This window comes from Carcharhinus amblyrhynchos, chromosome 2 (assembly GCF_965287045.1).
Source record: "Carcharhinus amblyrhynchos chromosome 2, sCarAmb.v2.hapA, whole genome shotgun sequence".
NCBI classification, from domain to species: domain Eukaryota; kingdom Metazoa; phylum Chordata; class Chondrichthyes; order Carcharhiniformes; family Carcharhinidae; genus Carcharhinus; species Carcharhinus amblyrhynchos.
In genome coordinates this window covers 89,765,966-89,785,311 of record NC_137325.1, presented here as the reverse complement: position 1 = coordinate 89,785,311, position 19,346 = coordinate 89,765,966, and the positions used below count along the sequence as shown (strand labels likewise).

Sequence of the window (19,346 nt, the reverse complement as noted above, 5' to 3'; positions counted from 1 at the left end):
TTATTCCAAAAGCAGATGCTTTGAATCTCCACCATTACTTACTGTTACAAAAAAATATTGTTGGTGCCTAACTGGATCTCCAATCCACTCCACCCTCTGAAACATAGCTATGACTTAAATTAACGACAAACACATTGTTGACATTTTGAGGTTACTCACTGCAATCCAGAAAAGAAGCCAAGATAGTTGTGTCTGCAGCAGGGTTTAAATTTCCACACAGTTGAGTCGTCCTGATATACAGCTACAGCCTACTCTTTTCACAGATGCCTACATCTTTGACATGAAACACATCTGCAGTCTTCAGACATAAAAATGTAAACAAGAAATTGTTTAAAAAGTTTTCACTGCAAAGAAATCTTCAACAAAAACAAAACCTTTCATTTCTAGCAGAAGGAATGTCACTGTTAACTTTTACAGTGAAGGAAACTTGAATTCAGATGGTGCATTCAGAGCAATTGGAGAGGCCATCCACACTCACGGTCATTCTGGAACAAATGGGATCGCAACTTCTGGAGTCCTCATACACGCGGTTAAACGTGGAAGTCAGGAAGTTGCTGTTCAACATTCACAGCTTCTTCTCCACAAGCTTTGTTGCATTTGCACCTCAGGCTATTGTTGAGCTTAACCACTAGTTATCCAAAAAATACACCAATAACATATAAGACTGTTGCACTCAGGCACAAGTTTGTAGTGGTTAATATCTACCAAACAATTTCTACGGACCTGGGAATTTCATTTTATAAATGAGGTCTCATTCTTTCACCATTAACTTAATATTGGAGGTTTTCAAAGATATCAAAGCTTCCTTCTTACTTTTTCTGTTCGTTGTATCTCCTTCTCAACCCCATCTTCCATTCCCCCTCTATTTTTTTTCTGTTGTTGATTACTCTATACTTCCTGGTTTTGATTCTGGGCAGAATTTTGAATGCCATGGGGGGATCATGCTCTGGCACAAGGAGGGTGTAACAGGTCAGAAACCTGACATGATTCCTCCCACTTCCAGGTTTGGCCTGGGTGGGTTTTGCAGCTGAGTGGGAAACTCCAATGCACCGATTGGGGAAGTAATTAAATACACCTTGAGGCCGTCAATTTTACCCTACGTTTTGGCTCCAACCTCATGGGTTTCTTCAGCTCTCTGCATCACACTAAGCTCAACAATTCAGGTATGCAGTGGTTCTTCAGCCAAACTGGCAAGCTGGAGAACCTTCAAAGAAACGGTGAACCTGAACAACTGCAGTCGAAAAGCTGATGGTGAAAGCTGCAGATGGGAGGCTGCTACTCACGGCACTTCTTCTAAAAGTGTGCTCTTGCTGCTTGGAAGGCAATTTTCAATTTCTTGGAGGGCATTTCACCCATCTAGTACTGAGTTCACCTTCAGCGCACTTCCCTGCTGTCAATGTCACGAATGGCATGCCGGCAGCTTATACTGTTCTACCTTGCACCTCTGATGTGGAGCCAGTAGTGCCAGCTGTCTTTTCCTCAGCCACATGCCACTCCACAGAATAAAGAGGATGGACACAGAGATCCAGCTCAAGGCAACTGAGACATTAACACAGGATTTACAGACAGAGGATAAACTGTGTATGTGAGAGTACCATGCTTCTGGAGTTTCAGGCATGTATGACAAGTTGTTGCTGACATCAGTAGTTGCCTCCTGAAACAAGGCCTCCTAGCATGCGGCCACTCACTGCCAAGAGCCATCGAGGTGGTTATTGCTGAAGGGTTCCCGCCTCCACTCCCCCAAATCTCTGCCTCTTTTCTACAGAGAAAGAGAGAGACTTAGGAGGGTTAGAAAGTTATTGTCTGGGGAGGAGGGAAGGACAACAGTTGTGGAGGATGGGTGCTAGGGGCCAATAAGATAATGCTGAGTATCAATGGTAGCTGCTCAGATGGGGATGTGAGAATATGTCTGGACAGAGAGTAATGAATGGAGCTACAAGTTGCTTTAGAGGAGGAGTGTTAAAGCTGAAAGTGTGATTTGCCGCTCACCTTTCCAGCCTTCTGAATCTCTTGCAAGTGACCACATTCCTGCTGCACTGCAACTTGCAACCACATCTATTTGGTCAGACAGGTTGAGTTCTTACTACCGTCCTTGACTTCAATTAGCTCAGTTCAGACCCTCAGATCCTACAGGGGGGACCTCAAGCAGAGAATCAGAGGTCCAGGAAGGCAGCCTTCCTAGATTCTGCTTTCCATTTGGCTGCTGAAGCCCAAGGAATTAATCACAACAAAATACTGAAAAATCTCAGCAGGTTGTAGTCAAGAAGGCATACGGCATGCTTGCCTTCATTGGCCGGGGCACTGAGTTTGAAAATTGGCAAGTCATGTTGCAGCTTTATAGAACCTTAGTGAGGCTGCACTTGGAACATAGTATGCAATTCTGGTCGTCAATTCTGAGGAAAAGACAGAAAGATGTGAAGGCTTTGGAGAGGGTACAGAAAAGATTTAACAGGATGTTGCCTGATATGGAGGGCATTAGCAATGAGGGAAGGTTGGAGAAACTTGGTTTGTTCTCAGTGGAATGACAGAGGTTGAGAGGCAACCTGATAGAAGTCTACAAGATTATGAGAGACATGGACAGAACGGATAACCAGAAGTTTTTTCCCAGGGCGGAAGAGTCAATTACTAGGGGGCATAGGTTTAAGGTGCGAGAGGCAAGGTTTAAAGGAGGAGATGTACGAGGCAGGTTTTTTTTTTTACACAGGAAGTACTGGATGCCTGGAACTCGTTGCTGAGGAGCGGTAGTGGAAACAGATATGGTAGTGACTTTTAAGTGGCATCTTGACAAATACATGAATAGGATGGGACTAGAGGAACATGGTTCTTGGAAGGGTAGGGGGTTTTAGTTAAGTCAGGGAACATGTTAAGTGCACGCTTGGAGGGCTGAAGGGCCTGTTCCTGTGCTGTAATTTTCTTTGTTCTTTGTCTGACAACATTTGTGGAGAGAGAATAGAGCCAACGTTTCAAGTCGGGTCTGCTGAAGGGTCACCCTGACTCGAAGCACTGGCTCTATTCTCTCTCCACAGATGCCATCAGATTTACTGAGATCTTGGATCTACAGTGCAGAAAGAGCACATTCAGTCCATCAAGTCTGCACTGACGATAATCCCACCCAGGTCCTATCTGCATAACCCCATGCATTTACTCTAGCTAGTCCCCCTGACATTAAGGGGCAATTTAGTACGACCAATCCACCTAACCTGCACATCTTTGGACCGCGGGAGGAACCTGGAGCACCCGGAGGAAACCCTTGCAGACACAGGAAGAATCTGCAAACTCCACACAGACAGTGGCCCAAGTTGGGAATTGAACGCCAGTCTCTGGCGCTGTGAGGCCACGGTGCCACTCATTTTCTAGCATTTTCTGCTTTTGTTTCAGATTCGCGTTATTTTGCCTTTCCCTCAGGAATTAATGTCCAGTTCAGCCATTTCGAACCCTGCTAAGGTCCCTTTAACTGGAAATTCTTCCTTTGACAGATTTGATACGTTACCCTATCCGCCCTCACTGATTAGTCAGGAAACCTGAAAGTGGTATACTAAAGCTGGGGTTTGAAAATGTGATAGTTGAAGAGAAGCACTGATTCATGCTCTGCTCACACATGCCACAAGTTCCATGTTGAAAAGATGACCTACAACAACCAGTTATGCTGATAGTGTCTGTAAGTGATATTTCCCAATGTTCTTCACAGTGGTACGATAAGGCAAAATTACTGCTGATGAAGCTACTGCTCAAGAACCTGCAAAATGTCTGTGGAAAGCTGAAAGTACAAGGCGTTGGAAACCTAAACCACAAAATCAGGGCAACTAGAATATTTCTCTGCCAAAAGTCAGCTCAGTTCCTCTTTATTTCTTGCCCTAATTAACAACAGGACTAGTAAAAACTTTCCATACATGAAAGGAACGTTCAATACGCTAAATAACTCTGATCTAAACAAAACACAGGAAGCTACATTTAAGAAACTGATGCAAAGTTAGGTGGGCTGTTTTGTGCAGTCATGTCATTTCTAAAATGGCTGGAAAGTCAGGCAGCTCAGTTACTGCTGGAGTATTTGTCAGAGTTCAGTTTGTCCTTAATGCTCATTTGACATTTATCATTTACGGACGAGAATTTTTTTGATATTCTGGATACAAAGAGATTGCAGAGATTCATAGTTTTTTAAACAATATAAATGCTCACTTTTTATTAAGTGCTGCTTGCCACCAAAAAGTTGGTATCCATTCCGCACCCTAACTTGAATCTTTAACGAACTTACACACAGAATTTCTGTCTTAAATGAAACACTGAAATTCTTGCAGAGCTGGACATTCTCTTTGTGCCATTTCTCATGGCAGGGAAACTTCGAACACTGGATTTAGCTGTTTCACAAACAACTTCAAGAAAGAAATTCAAATCAAAACTACTTTTCATTCTCCATTAAAATTATTCACGTTCAACTACACTAAATTCCAGATGAAATAAAAAAATCTGTATTTATTCGTCACTTCTCCCATTAATCATAAAGATCATGACTAACCATACACACCAAAATAATTCAAATACTTCTGCAAACCGCAATATTTTTATTGAAATTCCAAACATAAATTGACTGATAAAATATATTGGTAAAGCAGGCTTTCCAAAGCTCGAAATGTCTGAAAAGCGAATTACCATTCTTGCTTTTATCTGGTCCCTGATCTTCAGCCATCTGGTGCATATGAATTTAAGTCTGCAAATCCAATTTCCGCAGTAGACAAAATTTGTTCTGTAGCACCTTTGTGCAAACCTACCAAGATCACCACTGCCATGTTAAACTATCATAAACTTCATAATGTGCTCTTGCCTCTTTCAGTGAAATGGTTTCAATCCCCAGGGTAGACTTTTTTTCTATTTACCTTCAATAATAATGGTGTCGGATTGTGGGAACTCATGAGTACTTGTGAACAGAATTGTTTAATCTCCTTCTTATCCAAAGTGCTGGCATTCTTTGCCTTGCTTGCTGATGATACTAGTGAAATAGCTCTTTCTGATATCGGATCAAATTTCTAGGTCACCTTTTGTTTAAGGAATACAAATTTATCACCTGTTCAGATATACTTTTGTACAAAAAGAAAGCAAACATGAAAGCAAAAGTGTCCAAAACTTGCTGTTTATCATTTTTCAGTACTTTTAATATAAGCATTCCTTAACAAGTTTTCTTTTCAGGCTCGTGTCTTGCAAAGCACTTCACAGGAGCCTGACAAAATCAAAATTAGATCCCAAGCCACATAAAGAAATATTAGGGCAGATGGCCAAAAGGTTGAAGAATCTTAAAAGAAAGAAAGTGTGGTAGAGAGTTGAGAGACTTGGGGAGGATATTCCAGGGCCCAGGGTCAAGGTAGCTGGAGGCATGGCAACCATTGGTAGACTAATTAAAATTGGGGATGGTCAGGAGGCTAGAATTGATGGAAGGTGGCCATCATGGAGGGTTGAGGGACTGAAGGAGGCAACAGCAGTAAGGAGAGACAAGCTCAGAAAAGGGTTTCAAAACAAGGATGAAAATGTCAAAATCAAGGTGTTGCTTACTGGGAACAAATATAGATCAACAAGCACAGGGGTGATCAGTGTTTTGATTTTGTGTGATTAAGGACACAGTCAGCACAGTTTTGGATGATTTCAAATTCAGATGGTGAGGACATGGGAGCCAGCCAACGAGCACCTTGGAATAGTCAGGTCTGAGGCAACAAGTTGTGAATGTTGGTTTCAGTAACAAATGAGATAAGGCAGCAGTGGAATCTGGCATGTTATGGAGATTATGGAGGTGGAAGTAGGTGGTCTTCATGGCAGTATGGCTACGTGGTCAGAAATTCATCTTAAGATCAAGTATGACACCAAGGCTGCTAATACTCTGATTTAATCTCACAGACAGTTGCCAGGGAGAGAGATCATTTTTGCTTCAGGAAATAAGTGAAAGTGCAAAATATATGACTACTTTCAAGTGGTTTTATAAGTAAATGGGCTAGGATTAGAAATTTACATTAGCAGATACATAGGGGCCCTTTTTCTCCCAACTGTTAAATGTGAAAGAGAAGTAAGAAACTAACAAAGGTTTCATAAGTAAATGAGGGGAAGTTATTAAATTTTATTTGACCCATAAGGTCAATAGGAATAGTCATTAGGGCATAGGATTTTATATTTTGGAAAAGTTTTTTCTAAAGTTTATTCATTAGTCACAAGTAAACTTACATTAACACTGCAAAGAAGTTACTGTGAAAATCCCCTAGTTGCCACACTCCGGCACCTGTTCAGGTACACAGAGGGAGAATCTAGCATGGCCAATCCACTAACGTGCACATCTTTGGACTGTGGGGGGGAACCGGTGCACCCAGAGAAAACCCACGCAGACACGGGGAGAATGTGCAAACTCCACACAAACAGTGACCCAAGCAGGAATCAAACCCGCATCCATGATGCTGTGAGGCAGCGGTGCTAAGCACTGTGCCACAGTACTCTCTCAATAGCAAGGATATCCTTCCTCAGAAAAGGAGACCAAAACTGCATGTAAGAGGCATGCTGAGGACAATAGGATCATAGATGAAAGGGAAAAAAGGTATTAGGTGAGATGGTGAATTGATTAGGTGTTGGCTATGTAAGGAAGATCTCCGAGAAACAGCTCTGAGCTGGGAGAAGGTGCAGCGTGAACCAGTTCTCCAGTCCGTTAGAGAATCAGAAGGAGAAACGGAGTGGGCCGTTTGGTCCCTCAAACTTTCTCTGCCATTCAAAAGGTTGATGGCGGATCCAACGTTGCTCATGTCCACCTACCTGCCTTTTCCCTGTAGCCCTTGATTTTCTTACTGATGAAAAATCTATCTCAGTATACAATATACACAATGACTCTGCCCCCACAGCTCTCTGTGGCAAGGAGTTCCAAAGACTCTCAATCTCTAGATCTACTCATCTTAATTTGGTGCCCCTTTAGTCTGAGGTAATGCTCCCTGATCTCCCTGGTCTCACATAAGGAGAAACATCCTTCCAACATTTACCCTGACAGGACCTTTAAGAATTCTATATATTTCAATGAAATCATCTCTCATTCTTCTAAATTCTAATGAGTAGAATTCCAACCTGTTTAACCTTTCCACATAAGACAATCCCTCCATCCTAGGGATCTTCTTTGAACAGCCTCGAATGAAATAATATATTTCCTTAATTAAGGAGACCAAAACTGCTCACAGTGCTCCAGATGTGGTCTCACCAGTACCTTGTATAGCTGTAGTAAGACTTCACTATTCTTAAACTGAAACCCTCTTGAAATAAGGTCCAACATTCCATTAGCCTTCCTGATAACCTGCTGCACCAGTGTGCTAGCTTTCTGCTTTTCGTGCGCAAGTACCCCCAAGTCCCTTTATGTTGCCGCTTACTGCAGCTTTTCACCATTTAAATAATGTTCTATTCTTTTGTTCTCCCTTCCAAAATAAACAAAGTGAAAATTTCCTACACTGCATTCCATTTGCCAACTTTTTGCCCACTTATTTAAACTATCAATATCTCTTTGTAAACTGTTTATATCCCTCGCACAACCTGCCATTCCAACCAATTTGTGCTGTTTGCAAATCTGACTAGAACACATTCACTTCCTTTCTCCAAGTTATTAATAATATATTAATAGTTGCAGTCCGAGCATTGATCCCTTTGGAATCCAACTGGTTACAGGTTGCCAACCTGAAAAAGAACCCCTTATTTCCACACCTCCCCCCCTACCATTGCTTCCTGCCCATGAGCCAATTTTCTATCCACGCCAACATAATACCTCCAATACCATGGGCTCTTATCTTATGATTTAACCTTTTGTGGAGTACCTTGTCTTCCGGAAGTCCAAATACAACACATCTACTGGTTCTCCTCTCTCCACTCTTAAATTAGTCAGACGCTATTTCCCTTTCATGAAGCCATGCTGACACAGATTGATTAAATTATGATTTCCCAAATGTGCTCAATTACTTCTGTAGTAATTGATTCCAACATTTTTCCAACTATAGCTGTTAGCCTAATCAGCCTATAGTTATCTGCTTTTGGCCTCCCTTCCTTTTTGAGTCGGGGTGTCACATTGGCAGTTTTCTAATCCTCCAGTACTGCTCTAGAATCTAGGAATTTTTGGAAAATTACAACTGATTCATCCACTATCTCTGCAGCTATTTCTTTTAAAATCCAAGGATGCAAACCATTAGGGCCAGGGGATTTATCTACTTTTAACCCCATTAATATATCTAACACTACTTCTCCAGTGATGGAACTTAATTCCTCATCTGCATCCTTTAGTATTAATGGGATGTTCAAAGCATCTTCACCAGAAAGAGTGGTGCAAAATATCTGTTTAACTAGTGTGCCATTTCCTTCTTCCCCATAATCTCTCCCCAGATTCATTTTCTAAGGAGCCTATATTCACTTTGACCTCTCTCTTCCTTTTCATATATTTAAATAAGCCAGAAAAATCTTGGGCTGCAAAAAGTTGCCTTGTTCTGCAGATTCCTTGGATGTCCACAGCAGAGTAGAAGTGAGAGGTTGCATAGTATACCTCAACAAAGCAACAGTAACGTTGCTTTGGGTAATATACTGGATTTTTATAGAAGATTGTTTATTTGTGGTTCTGACCAAATACAGAGTCTTTTGGGGAAATGTTTTGTTAAACTAATTTTAACTGTTGTCACTTTAAATTTTCTTTTCTTCTTGTTTCTAAACCTTTTACTTTTAATTTTAATATTCCAAAAGTATTACGGGATTTCTTGCTAATCCTGTATTTTCTTTCTTCTCATTTTCAGAATACAAAAAGAGTTTTCCTCTGGGATTTAGTTCGTTCAGTCATTAACATTTGCGGTGGCCATAACAAAAGTAACACAGAATGTCATCTGTGACTTCCAAAAAGAGCTGTTCCCTATGGCAAGGGCTCGAAATCTGATTGGAATTCAAACATGGAATTCTGCAAAAAAAGGGGATGAATTTCAGAGGCAACAACAAGTTCAAGTACTTTGGATTGCAAAGGGAGGCTGAAGATGTGACAATAGCTTGCAACAATGGTGGGATCAAGAAATTTTTTTCAAGAGAGTTAATGATAACAGATTCAAAAGAAAGGGGGAAACAACATCTGAAGAGTGGGCGCCAGCGCTGGGGGCGGATGGTGCCAGGGGCAGAGGGCGTGAGAGGGGGCGAGCGCGAGAGGGAGAGAGATGGGGGGAGAGGGGAGAGAGGAGGGAGAGAGAGTGAGAGACACAAAACAAGAGAAGACTGCCTTGACCTCAGGTGGAATTTGACCTAGTGTGGCCTCAAGAAGCTCCAGTCAAATAAGGGACACTAAATGGGTCAGTTGGAATAAGGGGTAGTACATTGGCCCAACTCTCTTTGTGCTAAGTATGACTTCAGCCAATCACATGAACAACATTATGATATTTAATTCCATTCTCAATTCAGATAATGTAGCAGCCCACACCCACATGCAGCATAGCATATGAAGTAGGAGCGGGGTAAGCCATACAGACCCTTAAGCCTGCCGTACTTTCCTGTTCACTCCTTATATCCCATAATTCCTCTAGAGTCTAAAACTCTCTGTCAGCCTTAGATATACTCAATGACAGAGCATCTACAGCCATCTGGGGTGGAGAATTCCAAAGGTTAAATTTTAAAATGACCAACACTTAGCCTGAGATGATGCCCAAGTTCTAGAATTTAAAACCAGATGAAACAGCCCCTCAGCGTCGACTCCATCAATCCCCTCAGAATCTTAGATAGTCCAATAAGATCATCTCTCTTTTTTTCTAAACACTAGAGATTATAGACTGAGTTTACTCAGTTTTTCAACTTAGAACAACCGTCTCACCCCAGAGGTGAATTATGTGAGCTACTGCTGCACCATCTCCAAAGCTAGTATGTCATCCCTGAGGGCGGTACGGTAGCACAGTGGTTAGCACTGCTCTTCACAGCTCCAGGGGCCTGGATTCGATTCCTGGCTTGGGTCACTGTCTGTGTGGAGTTTGCACATTCTCCTCTTGTCTGCGTGGGTTTCCTCTGGGTGCTCCGGTTTCTTCCCACAGTCCAAAGATGTGCAGGTTAGGTTGACTGGCCATGCTAAAAATAGCCCTTCGTGTCCTGAGATGCATAGGTTAGAGGGATTAGTGGGTAAATATATGGGGAAATGGGAGTTGGGCCTGGATGAGACTGTGGTCAGAGCAGACTTGCTGGGCTGAATGACCTCTTTCTGTACTGTAGGGTTTCTATGATTTTATGATAAGGAGATCAAAACTGAGCACAGCACGCCAAAATCTCAACAAAGCCCTGCACAACTGTAGCAATGTCTTCTTATTGTAGGGAGAAATCATAACACTGCAGATGCTTGCAGGGTCTGACAAAGGAACATCCAGATTCGAAACATTGACTATTCTCTCTCCACAGATGCTGTTAGACCTGCTGAGATTTTCCAGCATTTTCTGTTTTTGCTCCTTACTATAGTATCCCCCTAATATTTGCTATAAAAGTCTACACATCATCTGTCTTCCTTCCAGCTTGCTGCAGTTGCACAGAAACTTCCTATAAGCCCGTAAGACGTGGAAGCAGAATTAGGCCACTCGGCCCATCGAGTCTGCTCCACCATCCAATCAACGCTGGTTTTTTTCTCATCCCCATTTTCCTTTAATTCCAGATCCGCTTATTAATCAAGAACCTATCTATCTCTGTCTTAAAGACACTCAATGATCTAGCCTCCGGAGCCTTCTATGGCAAAAAGTTCCACAGATTCACCATTCTCTGGCTGAACATAAGGGGACATAGCTTTAAATTAAGGGGTGGTAATTATAGGACAGATGTCAGAGGTAGGTTCTTTACTCAGAAGGTAGTAAGGTCGTGGAATGCCCTGCCTGCAGCAGTTGTGGACTCGCCAACTTTAAGGGCATTCAAATGGTCAGTGGATAGGCATATGGATAACATTGGAATAGTTTAGGTTAGAGGGTCATTAGATTGGTTCCACTGGTCAGCGCAACATCGAGGGCCAAAGGGCCTGTATTGCGCTGTAATGTTCTATGTTTTAAAGAATTACCTCCTCATCTCTGTTTTGAAGGATTGCCCGTTTAGCCTGAGGTTGTGCCCTCTGGTTCTAGATTTTCCTACTAGCGGAAACTCCTCTCCTCATCCACTCCATCCAGGCCTCACAGTATCCTAGTATCCTGTACGTTTCAACAAGATACCCACTTCCCCCACCTCCCCCCCATCCTTCTAAACTCCAATGAGTGCTGACCCAGAGTCCTCATATGACAAACTCTTCATTCCAGGGATCATTTCTGTGAACTTCCTCTGGACCCTTTCCAAGGCCATTACATCCTTCCTTAGATATGGGGCCCAAAACTGCTCACAATACTCCAAATGGGGTCTGACCAGAGCCTTATACAGCTTCAGAAGTACATCCCTGCTTTTGCATTCTGGACCTCTTGACATGAATGTTAACATTGGATTTGCCTTCCTAACTGCCAACTGAACTGCACATTAACTCCCAAGTCCCTTTGTGCTTCTGATTTTCTAAGCATTTCCCCATTTAAAAAATAGCCTATGCCTCCATTCGTCCTTGCAAAGTGCATGACATTCACACTTTTCAACACTGTATTCCATCTGCCACTTCTTTGCTTACTCTCCCAACCTGTCCAAGTCCTTCCACAGCCCCCCTGCTTCCTCAATACTATGGTGTCCCTCTACATACCTTCATATCATCTGCAAACTTAGCAACAGTGCCTTCAGTTCCTTCTTCCAAATCATTAATGTGTATTGTGAAACATTATGGTCCCAGCACCGACCCATGAGGCACACCACTATTCACCTGCTGCCATCTTGAAAAAGACCCCTTTATCCCTACCTTCTGCCAGTCAGCCAATCCTCTTACAGGCATTTAACTTATTTAACAGTCTCCTATGTGGCACCTTGTCAAAGGCCTTTTGGAAATTTAAATAAATCATGTCCACTTGTTATCCTTTAACTTTCTTGTTACCTCCTCAAAGTACTCTGAACAGATTTGTCAGACATAACCCCCCACCTTGATGAAGCCGTGCTGACTCAGTCCTATTCTATCATGCACTTCCAAATACTCCACAATCTCATCGTTAATAATGGACTTTAAATGTTTTATGGTCTATGTTCCTTGTATGAATGGCAACATTTAATAATTTCTCACAATTTACATATTTCTATTATGTATATTTTTATTCTCCCTCTCAAACTCCATTTTCCACCTTATTGCTGACTCATTTTAAATCTTGGATGTGTCATCATCAAACCCAGCAGTTATCTCCCATCTTTAATTATCCCTCAGAAGCCTCCCTTAAACCACTGTGGTACAATATAGAAGGAACATTCTAGAATTCAAGGAATTTTGGAAAATCATATCTGCAGCATCCAATAAATGCCACTCTTCCAGAATCTTAGATTGTAGGCTAGGGGATTGTGGGCTTTGAATTAGTTCCTCTTGCTCTTTTGCCTCTACTGATGTTAATAATTTTTAAGCTCCTGATTCTCATTCGCCCCTTGATTCTCCACTACTTTTCGTGTACTTTACTGTGAAGACAGACACAAAACATTTGTCTAACACTGACAAATTTCTCCTGTCTTAGCCTCTAGAGAAATAAAATTTATTATTGCTACTCTCACCCTTTCAGCATAACTGTAGATGATCTTATTTTCAGTTTTTATATTCCGGGTTAGCTTATACTAATTCTACTTCGTTCCTCATCAATTTTTGGATGGACTTTGCTACTTTCTGAAACTTTCCCAATCCTTAAGCTTACCACTATTCCTCATAATATTATAAGCCTCTGTTTATTGTAATACCAGCCACAACCTTTTCAAAGTTTGTACTTTTGTTCCATTATGAAATGTATTTTCGCTGAGAATTCCACATTTTTAAAAAAAATGTCTGCCATTGCTTAACTACCTGCATACTTTTTCTATTTTCTCGATCAATATTAACTAGCATGGATACAAAATTGGTTCGGTGACACGAAACTGAGAGGAATGATTAATGGATGTTTTATAGAATGGATGCAGGTACGTAGTGAAGTGCCCGAGGAGTCAATGTTGGGATCCTTGCTCCTCCTGATGTATATTAATAAGACAGACCTCGGGATACAGGGCAGAATTTCAAAATTCATGGATAATATGGATAATGCAGAGTTTCCAAAGATCAGACAGTTTGGTGGAATAGGTTGGCAGATGATAGATGAAATTCCATGCAGAAATGTGTGAAGTGATTCATTTTAATGGGAAGAAGACAGAGAGACAATATTAAATAAAGGGTGCAAGTCTAAAGTGGGTGCAGAAGCAGAGGGATCTGGATGCAAATATCACTGAAGGTGGCAGGAAAGAGTGAGAGAGTGATTAATAAAGTATCCCAGGAATTATTAATTGGGTCACAGAACATAAAAGCAAGGATATTATGTTAAATTGTTTCTTGATCATAATTAGTATGTATGCTACTAAAAAGAGACAAATCAAAATTTTTGTCTTGCACTCATCAGGAAAAATACAAGAATACCAAATTTCAAATGATCACAACAATTTCTACTGCCTGAAAAAACAGGTATTAATTGGTTGCAAAGTTGACTCTGACTGGCCGAGGCATTGCCATGGAGCAAGCAACAGAGAACTTTCGGCTTCCCAACTCCCAGGTAATTGGAAAATGAGCAAGGCTTTAACATGTTTCTTTGTTTGCAGATAACAGGTCCCATATGAATGCAAGTAGAAAGCGTGAATTGAGCCATGCTACGAGCTCAACTAATTATCTGAAATTGTTTTTAGTGCAGTTATTATCACACTCCGGATTGTTCAGCAGTTAGAAAATCATATTTTACAGCAGATGTTTTATTTTTGCTTTTATTAGCATGAGTTGGTTGAGTAGAGTCTTTACTTGTTATGAACAAACATTACAGAAACAGATGGCCAAACTTGTGGAGTGAGTTCACGGGGGCTTTTAAGCCATTATTCATAAGGCTTGTTCCAGTTTCACCTGGTTTTCACTGATATAGTTTTAAATTTCCAAAGTATAGTATTAGCCTCTCTTCAGTCAATTGTTATGCAGATCAGCCTTTTTTATACGAAACAAATCACCAATTAATGTGGAGGTTGAGTGCATAAATTCCACATTCTGTATGTAATGTGAATTTTTTTTAAACAGTCACAGTAGAGTTCACATAATGTTCATTCCTTCAAAACACCCCAGGTAGATTTTTCTTAGGAAAAGTCATTAACAAAGTACAAGCAAATTCCACATGTCTGAGCATTGTGAAAGGTCAAACTTCAGTTCATGTATGCAATCTGTGAGATTGCATATTCAAAGGTTTGATCAAGTACAAATAAATATATAAATAAATATATTTTGTCCTTTTATTGTATGTTTTTAGGAAAGGATAATACTTCATGGATCATTTACTGCTCATTCCATGACGTCTCATGTACTATTGCCTGTAAACGTGTAGAGGGACTAGCCCGAAGACCTGCTCCAAGGTCTTCACCAATGTTGCTCTTAGTCAGTTGCAAGGTAGCACATATTAGGAATATAGGAATGAGTCTTCCTTCAGTTTATTCTATAGTCAGATATTTTCCCATTCTGTCTGTGCTTTCCCACAAAGATCAACAGCTTGGCAGTGCAAATTTCTGCAAGGTGAAATAACTTGGTGGACAAATCAATTCTGCTTATCAAAATGTTCAGATTCTCAATCAAACAAATGATCATATGTCATTCAATCCATTTCTTGACAAAAAAAAGCTCGTGAGAACGACTTTACCAGCGAGTCTAGACGTCTTGTGCCTACCTCACTCAAATATTAAAAAGTACTGCATAGCATGTCAGGGCTGAGAGCCAAGGAGCAGCATTCTCACCCTTTGAGTTAGAAGAGTGTGGGTTTAAGTTTCACTCCAGAGACCTGAATACGTGATCAGACTGCCACTTCAGGGCAGCAATGAAGGAGCGTGTAGTCTTTCAGATGAGATGTAAAACCAAGGGCCCAGTTACATACTCAGGCAGATGGAAATAATCCCATGTCATTATTGTGAAGCAGTTTACTCTGGTATAGTTATCCCTCTATCATCATAACTAAAACAAAATTATCTGGTACTTTATTTCATTGCTATTTGTGGGACATTTCTGTGCACAAATTAGCTGATGTGGTTCCCAAGTTACAATAGTGAATACACATGTTAGTGGTGAAGTGCTCTGAGAGATACCAAGATCCCAAAGTATAAAATCAAAGTGCTTTCCTTTCTTCCTGCATAGAATGAAAGAAACATATCAATTTTTTCACAGATTAACTTATTTGCTTTGCAACGAATTACAAATGAAATAATCTACTTTTGTTCTTACTTACCTTTGACTCACATTTCTTGTGACACGCATATTTGCAAACTGGAAAGAAAAGATAAGAAATTAGAATACAGTCATTGATAGTAAAAGCGTCTTCTTTTAAATATAAACTTCTTTCCCAAATTCAGTTCCAAAAGAGCTACTGGGGCTGTTTCTGGGTCAATTTCAACCACACAGTGCTCCTTCTCACCACCCCTCCCACCCCCACCTCTGATTGAGTTGGTGGGAGATTCCACAAAGTATAATACATTTCTCATATTCAGTCATTTTACATTCCATGCAATGATATATCATGACACCTTCAAATAATTTGCTTCAAGCCTGATATAATAGAGCTGGGTGGACGTAAAAGCATATGAACTGTAACAACTAAGCATACTGTATAGTTAATAATCTCCAAAGGTAGCAACTAATTCAGCAAAGTCATTGGGTCACATTTGTATAAAAGACATAATCATCTGGATAAAGCCATTAGTGTTATAGCATGTTATTTTTACCAGCTTTTACTTTTCAAACATTTTTCTATTAGTTACACGGAGTGGCTAAGTTGTTCCATTTCTTATTGATGGCAAAACCAAGTTTATAATAAACTACAGATAGATCAACTAGTTGCCCAATGAGTATGTCACAATTGTTCATCACTAAGAATGTCCCCGTGTATCATTCAGTATCCACAATAACATCAGTCATTACCTCAAACAAAAATCAGAGAGAAATGAGAAAAAAAATGATCTTTTCACAGAGCAATAATTGGAAGAAAAGAATGAGTAAATTTTGAAAACTCATCAAATTACAGCAATCATGCCCCACTTTGATTTCTCCTGGTTTCTGCTCTTACACTTGCTCCTTTAAAAGTTGCAACTTGTAGGTTACAACAATGTAATCTCAAGGAAAAGAAAATGGCAGCCACCAAGATGAAGTCATGCTAACAGAATAGAAACAAGAATAAATCTGAGGCTTTCCATGTTGGAGGTGAACATGCTTTCAACTCATTTCCACAGTCCAATGGTGATGGAATGTTTTGGGATTTATTGAGTATTCAGTGGGCTATTAAGATGTAATCATGTTACTGGCTTGACAAGTAATTAGTAACTTCGCCAATGCTGTTAATATATAAAACTGAGCGTTAGTCGTGCAGTTGCTCTTGGACAAAAAGCAATGCAGATCCCTACCGAAGTGCAAAAGTCTACATTGAGCTGTACAATTTTTTGTACAAATTAATAAATCAATGATCAGCTGCAAGATTACGTATACAGTAATAACTTAGCAAGGAGCCAGCAACATGGATCTAGAAAGGAAAGATTTTGTCCGACACGCCATTGGAACTGAAGGAAACCTCAACATCCAAAAGTTATCTGATAAAATTTCACATGTAGATTGAGTAGTCAAACTCAAATTCAGGGTACATCTTGGGTACAGATATTAAATTGGCTGAAGGTTTGAAAGCAGGACTTGTGGGGGTGGGGAAGTGTGCCAACATTCATTTTATTTATAATAATGACTTACAGTTGGATACTTGATGCAAACTGGAAGAAAATGGGGCAAGACTTACAGCTCAAAATTAAGTTCAAAGATAATTAGCAGTCTCAATAGAACTGACACTTAATATGTTCAAGTATTAAAGCTGCAACAATAAAATCAATAGCAGTAAGTATTCTATAGCTAAATAGTGAAATGCAAGTTACAATCAAGCTGAATACATCCTGGTTAGGCAACACATTCAGTGCCGTATTCAGTTCCAAATAATGTCAAGTGCTGGGAAACAGCTGCAAGTAGCCACAGGGCTGATCCTGTCGCCTGAATGAGGAGAAATGGCACAGAAAAAGTGGACTTCTCAGCTTTGAAAACTGGCATCTAATAGAGTAGTTAATAGTTAACATATGGAAAGATAAACTTGAAATAATTAAATTACAAGTGGGATAAGAAGCTACAAGCTAAAAGGCAAATTTAGCATTGCTATGAAGAAGATGCTTAGTAGAAACAAATTCTTTTTGATGATGTGCAATATTAGATCAGTCCACTCTCAAGTGAAGTTTATTTATGTAAGCACGGGTCCAATGTAACTATCTTGCAGATCCATCATACTGTCCACAATTTTCGGTTGTCCTTCAGTTCTTACTTGTATCCATATTACTTGTATTCATATTTCAGCACTATTTGTAGCTAGAGCTGGATTAAAAATGCTTGGCACCCATTGCTAACTCCAGATCTCATCATCATCATGCTGGCCAATGACCAGTCTGACCACTGCAGCCTGTGTCATCTTTCAAGAGAGTGAGGATAGAATAACAGACCAAATGTTTGTTCCTCTCAGGTTGCTTGCAGCAGTGCCCAGGAGTTAAATCTTTCATTCTTGGAATCCAGGTCAAAGGTTGGGAACTCTAGTTATGGCAAATTTTACCAAGGACCTCATTTTGCACCAGGCTGCAGTCCTGGGCGTTACTTCATTGCAGGCAGTGACTGTTCATTTTCTTGGCTAAGAAACAGTGAGTCTGTCAAAAGTGGCACCAAGGAGCAGATACAAGCCTGTCCAAAAAAACTATCTGAACAGTTTTCTTCTTCTTTGGTAGTCCCTCAGGATTGAGGATGACTTGCTTCCACTCTGGGGAGGTGGGTTTGACGGTGGCTGAATAGTCCAGTACTACAGCCGCAGACTCTGCCACAGGTTTGGAAGGTGGTATTTGATGAAATGAGTGGATGGCACGCTCTGGATTTTGTGCTCTCTTTCCATGGTTTATGCTTAGCCTCCGTATGCTCTACCCGATGACACTCGAGGTGATTGGCACCTGCGTAGATGCTTCTTCTCCAGTTTGTGTTAAGGTAAGTGATTCCCTTATGTCAATGGGACTGTTGCATTTACTTAGGGAAGTTTTCAGAATACCCTTGTAGTGTTTCCTCTGTCCTCCAAGTGTTCATTTGCCACTGTGGAGCTCAGAGTAGACCACTTGTTTCGGGAGTTTTGTGTTGGGCATGCAGCCAATGTGGCCCGCCCGTCACAACCGGTTGAGCATGGCCAGTGCCTTGATGCTGGGGATATTGACCTGGGAGAGGATTCTCACATCGGTACACTTACCCTGCCAGTGGATTTGCAGGATTTCGCAGAGGCAATATTGGTGCAATTTCTCCAGGAATTTGAGGTGTCTGCTGTACATTGTCCATGTTTTTGATGCATACAGGGGGGCAGGGGCCATGGCTGCTCTGAGACCATGAGCTTAGTACTGGATTTGAGGTCTCATCTTCGATCACTCTGTTCCTCAGGGATCTGAAGACTGCACTGGCACATTGAAATTGATAGGGAATTTCGTCAATTGAACAGTAACTGACCATCTGGATCAAGAATTAGTTATGTAATGTTAAGGAGACCAGTGGTCACTCAGACAGCAAGATACCGCAAAGTATCTGTCACTCAAACATTAAATTCATTCTTCTGCTCAGCACACTGTAGTCAGCACCTTGAACATCACCGACATCTACACACACCCGTAACAGCATCACTTCTTCAAAATAATATTCTGCACATCAGTGAACGAATAAATTACATTGCACATCATCAGAAAAGCATATGTACCCACATGGCTGTGCTGCCCATCAAACACCCATATTTGATACAAAACTAAAGGGTTTTAGGACAAAACAAAAAAAAGCAGACAATGAAAAGGGGGAAAGGAACCTCTAAACACAATGGAATTTGAAAAGAAAGTTGGTTAGTCAGATAGCAAAAGGTAAGCAGAATGAAGATAAAAGGAAATAAACCAAGGACATGCAGATAAATAAAACCCCTGTGCCTTCTCCTTGTTTATATTCATGCTCACTATGGTCAATACAAATTTCCTGACTTGCTAATTTTGTTTTCTGCTTTATTCATGTTGTGCACAGACTTTTCACTTGTGTTGCTCAATATCATTGATTATACCTTACTTTCTAACGTGTATAATATTCTGCATGAAAGTGTCCTGCATCAGATATTCGCTGGAACCCTAGTTCCACTACTCACTTCGCTGTCACT

The 19,346-nt window shown here is 40.7% G+C and overlaps 1 protein-coding gene across 5 annotated transcripts in view; it reads right to left on the bottom strand.

Annotated features, from left to right (window-relative positions):
• tns3 (tensin 3) overlaps window positions 1-19,346 on the bottom strand; it is a 408,973-nt gene that overhangs the window by 232,510 nt on the left and 157,117 nt on the right. For all 5 annotated transcript variants that reach the window (XM_080209166.1, XM_080209150.1, XM_080209158.1 and 2 more), the window contains one exon: window positions 15,345-15,382. In XM_080209166.1, the coding sequence (XP_080065292.1) occupies window positions 15,345-15,382 (38 nt within the window). The remainder of the gene's footprint in view (window positions 1-15,344; window positions 15,383-19,346) is intronic.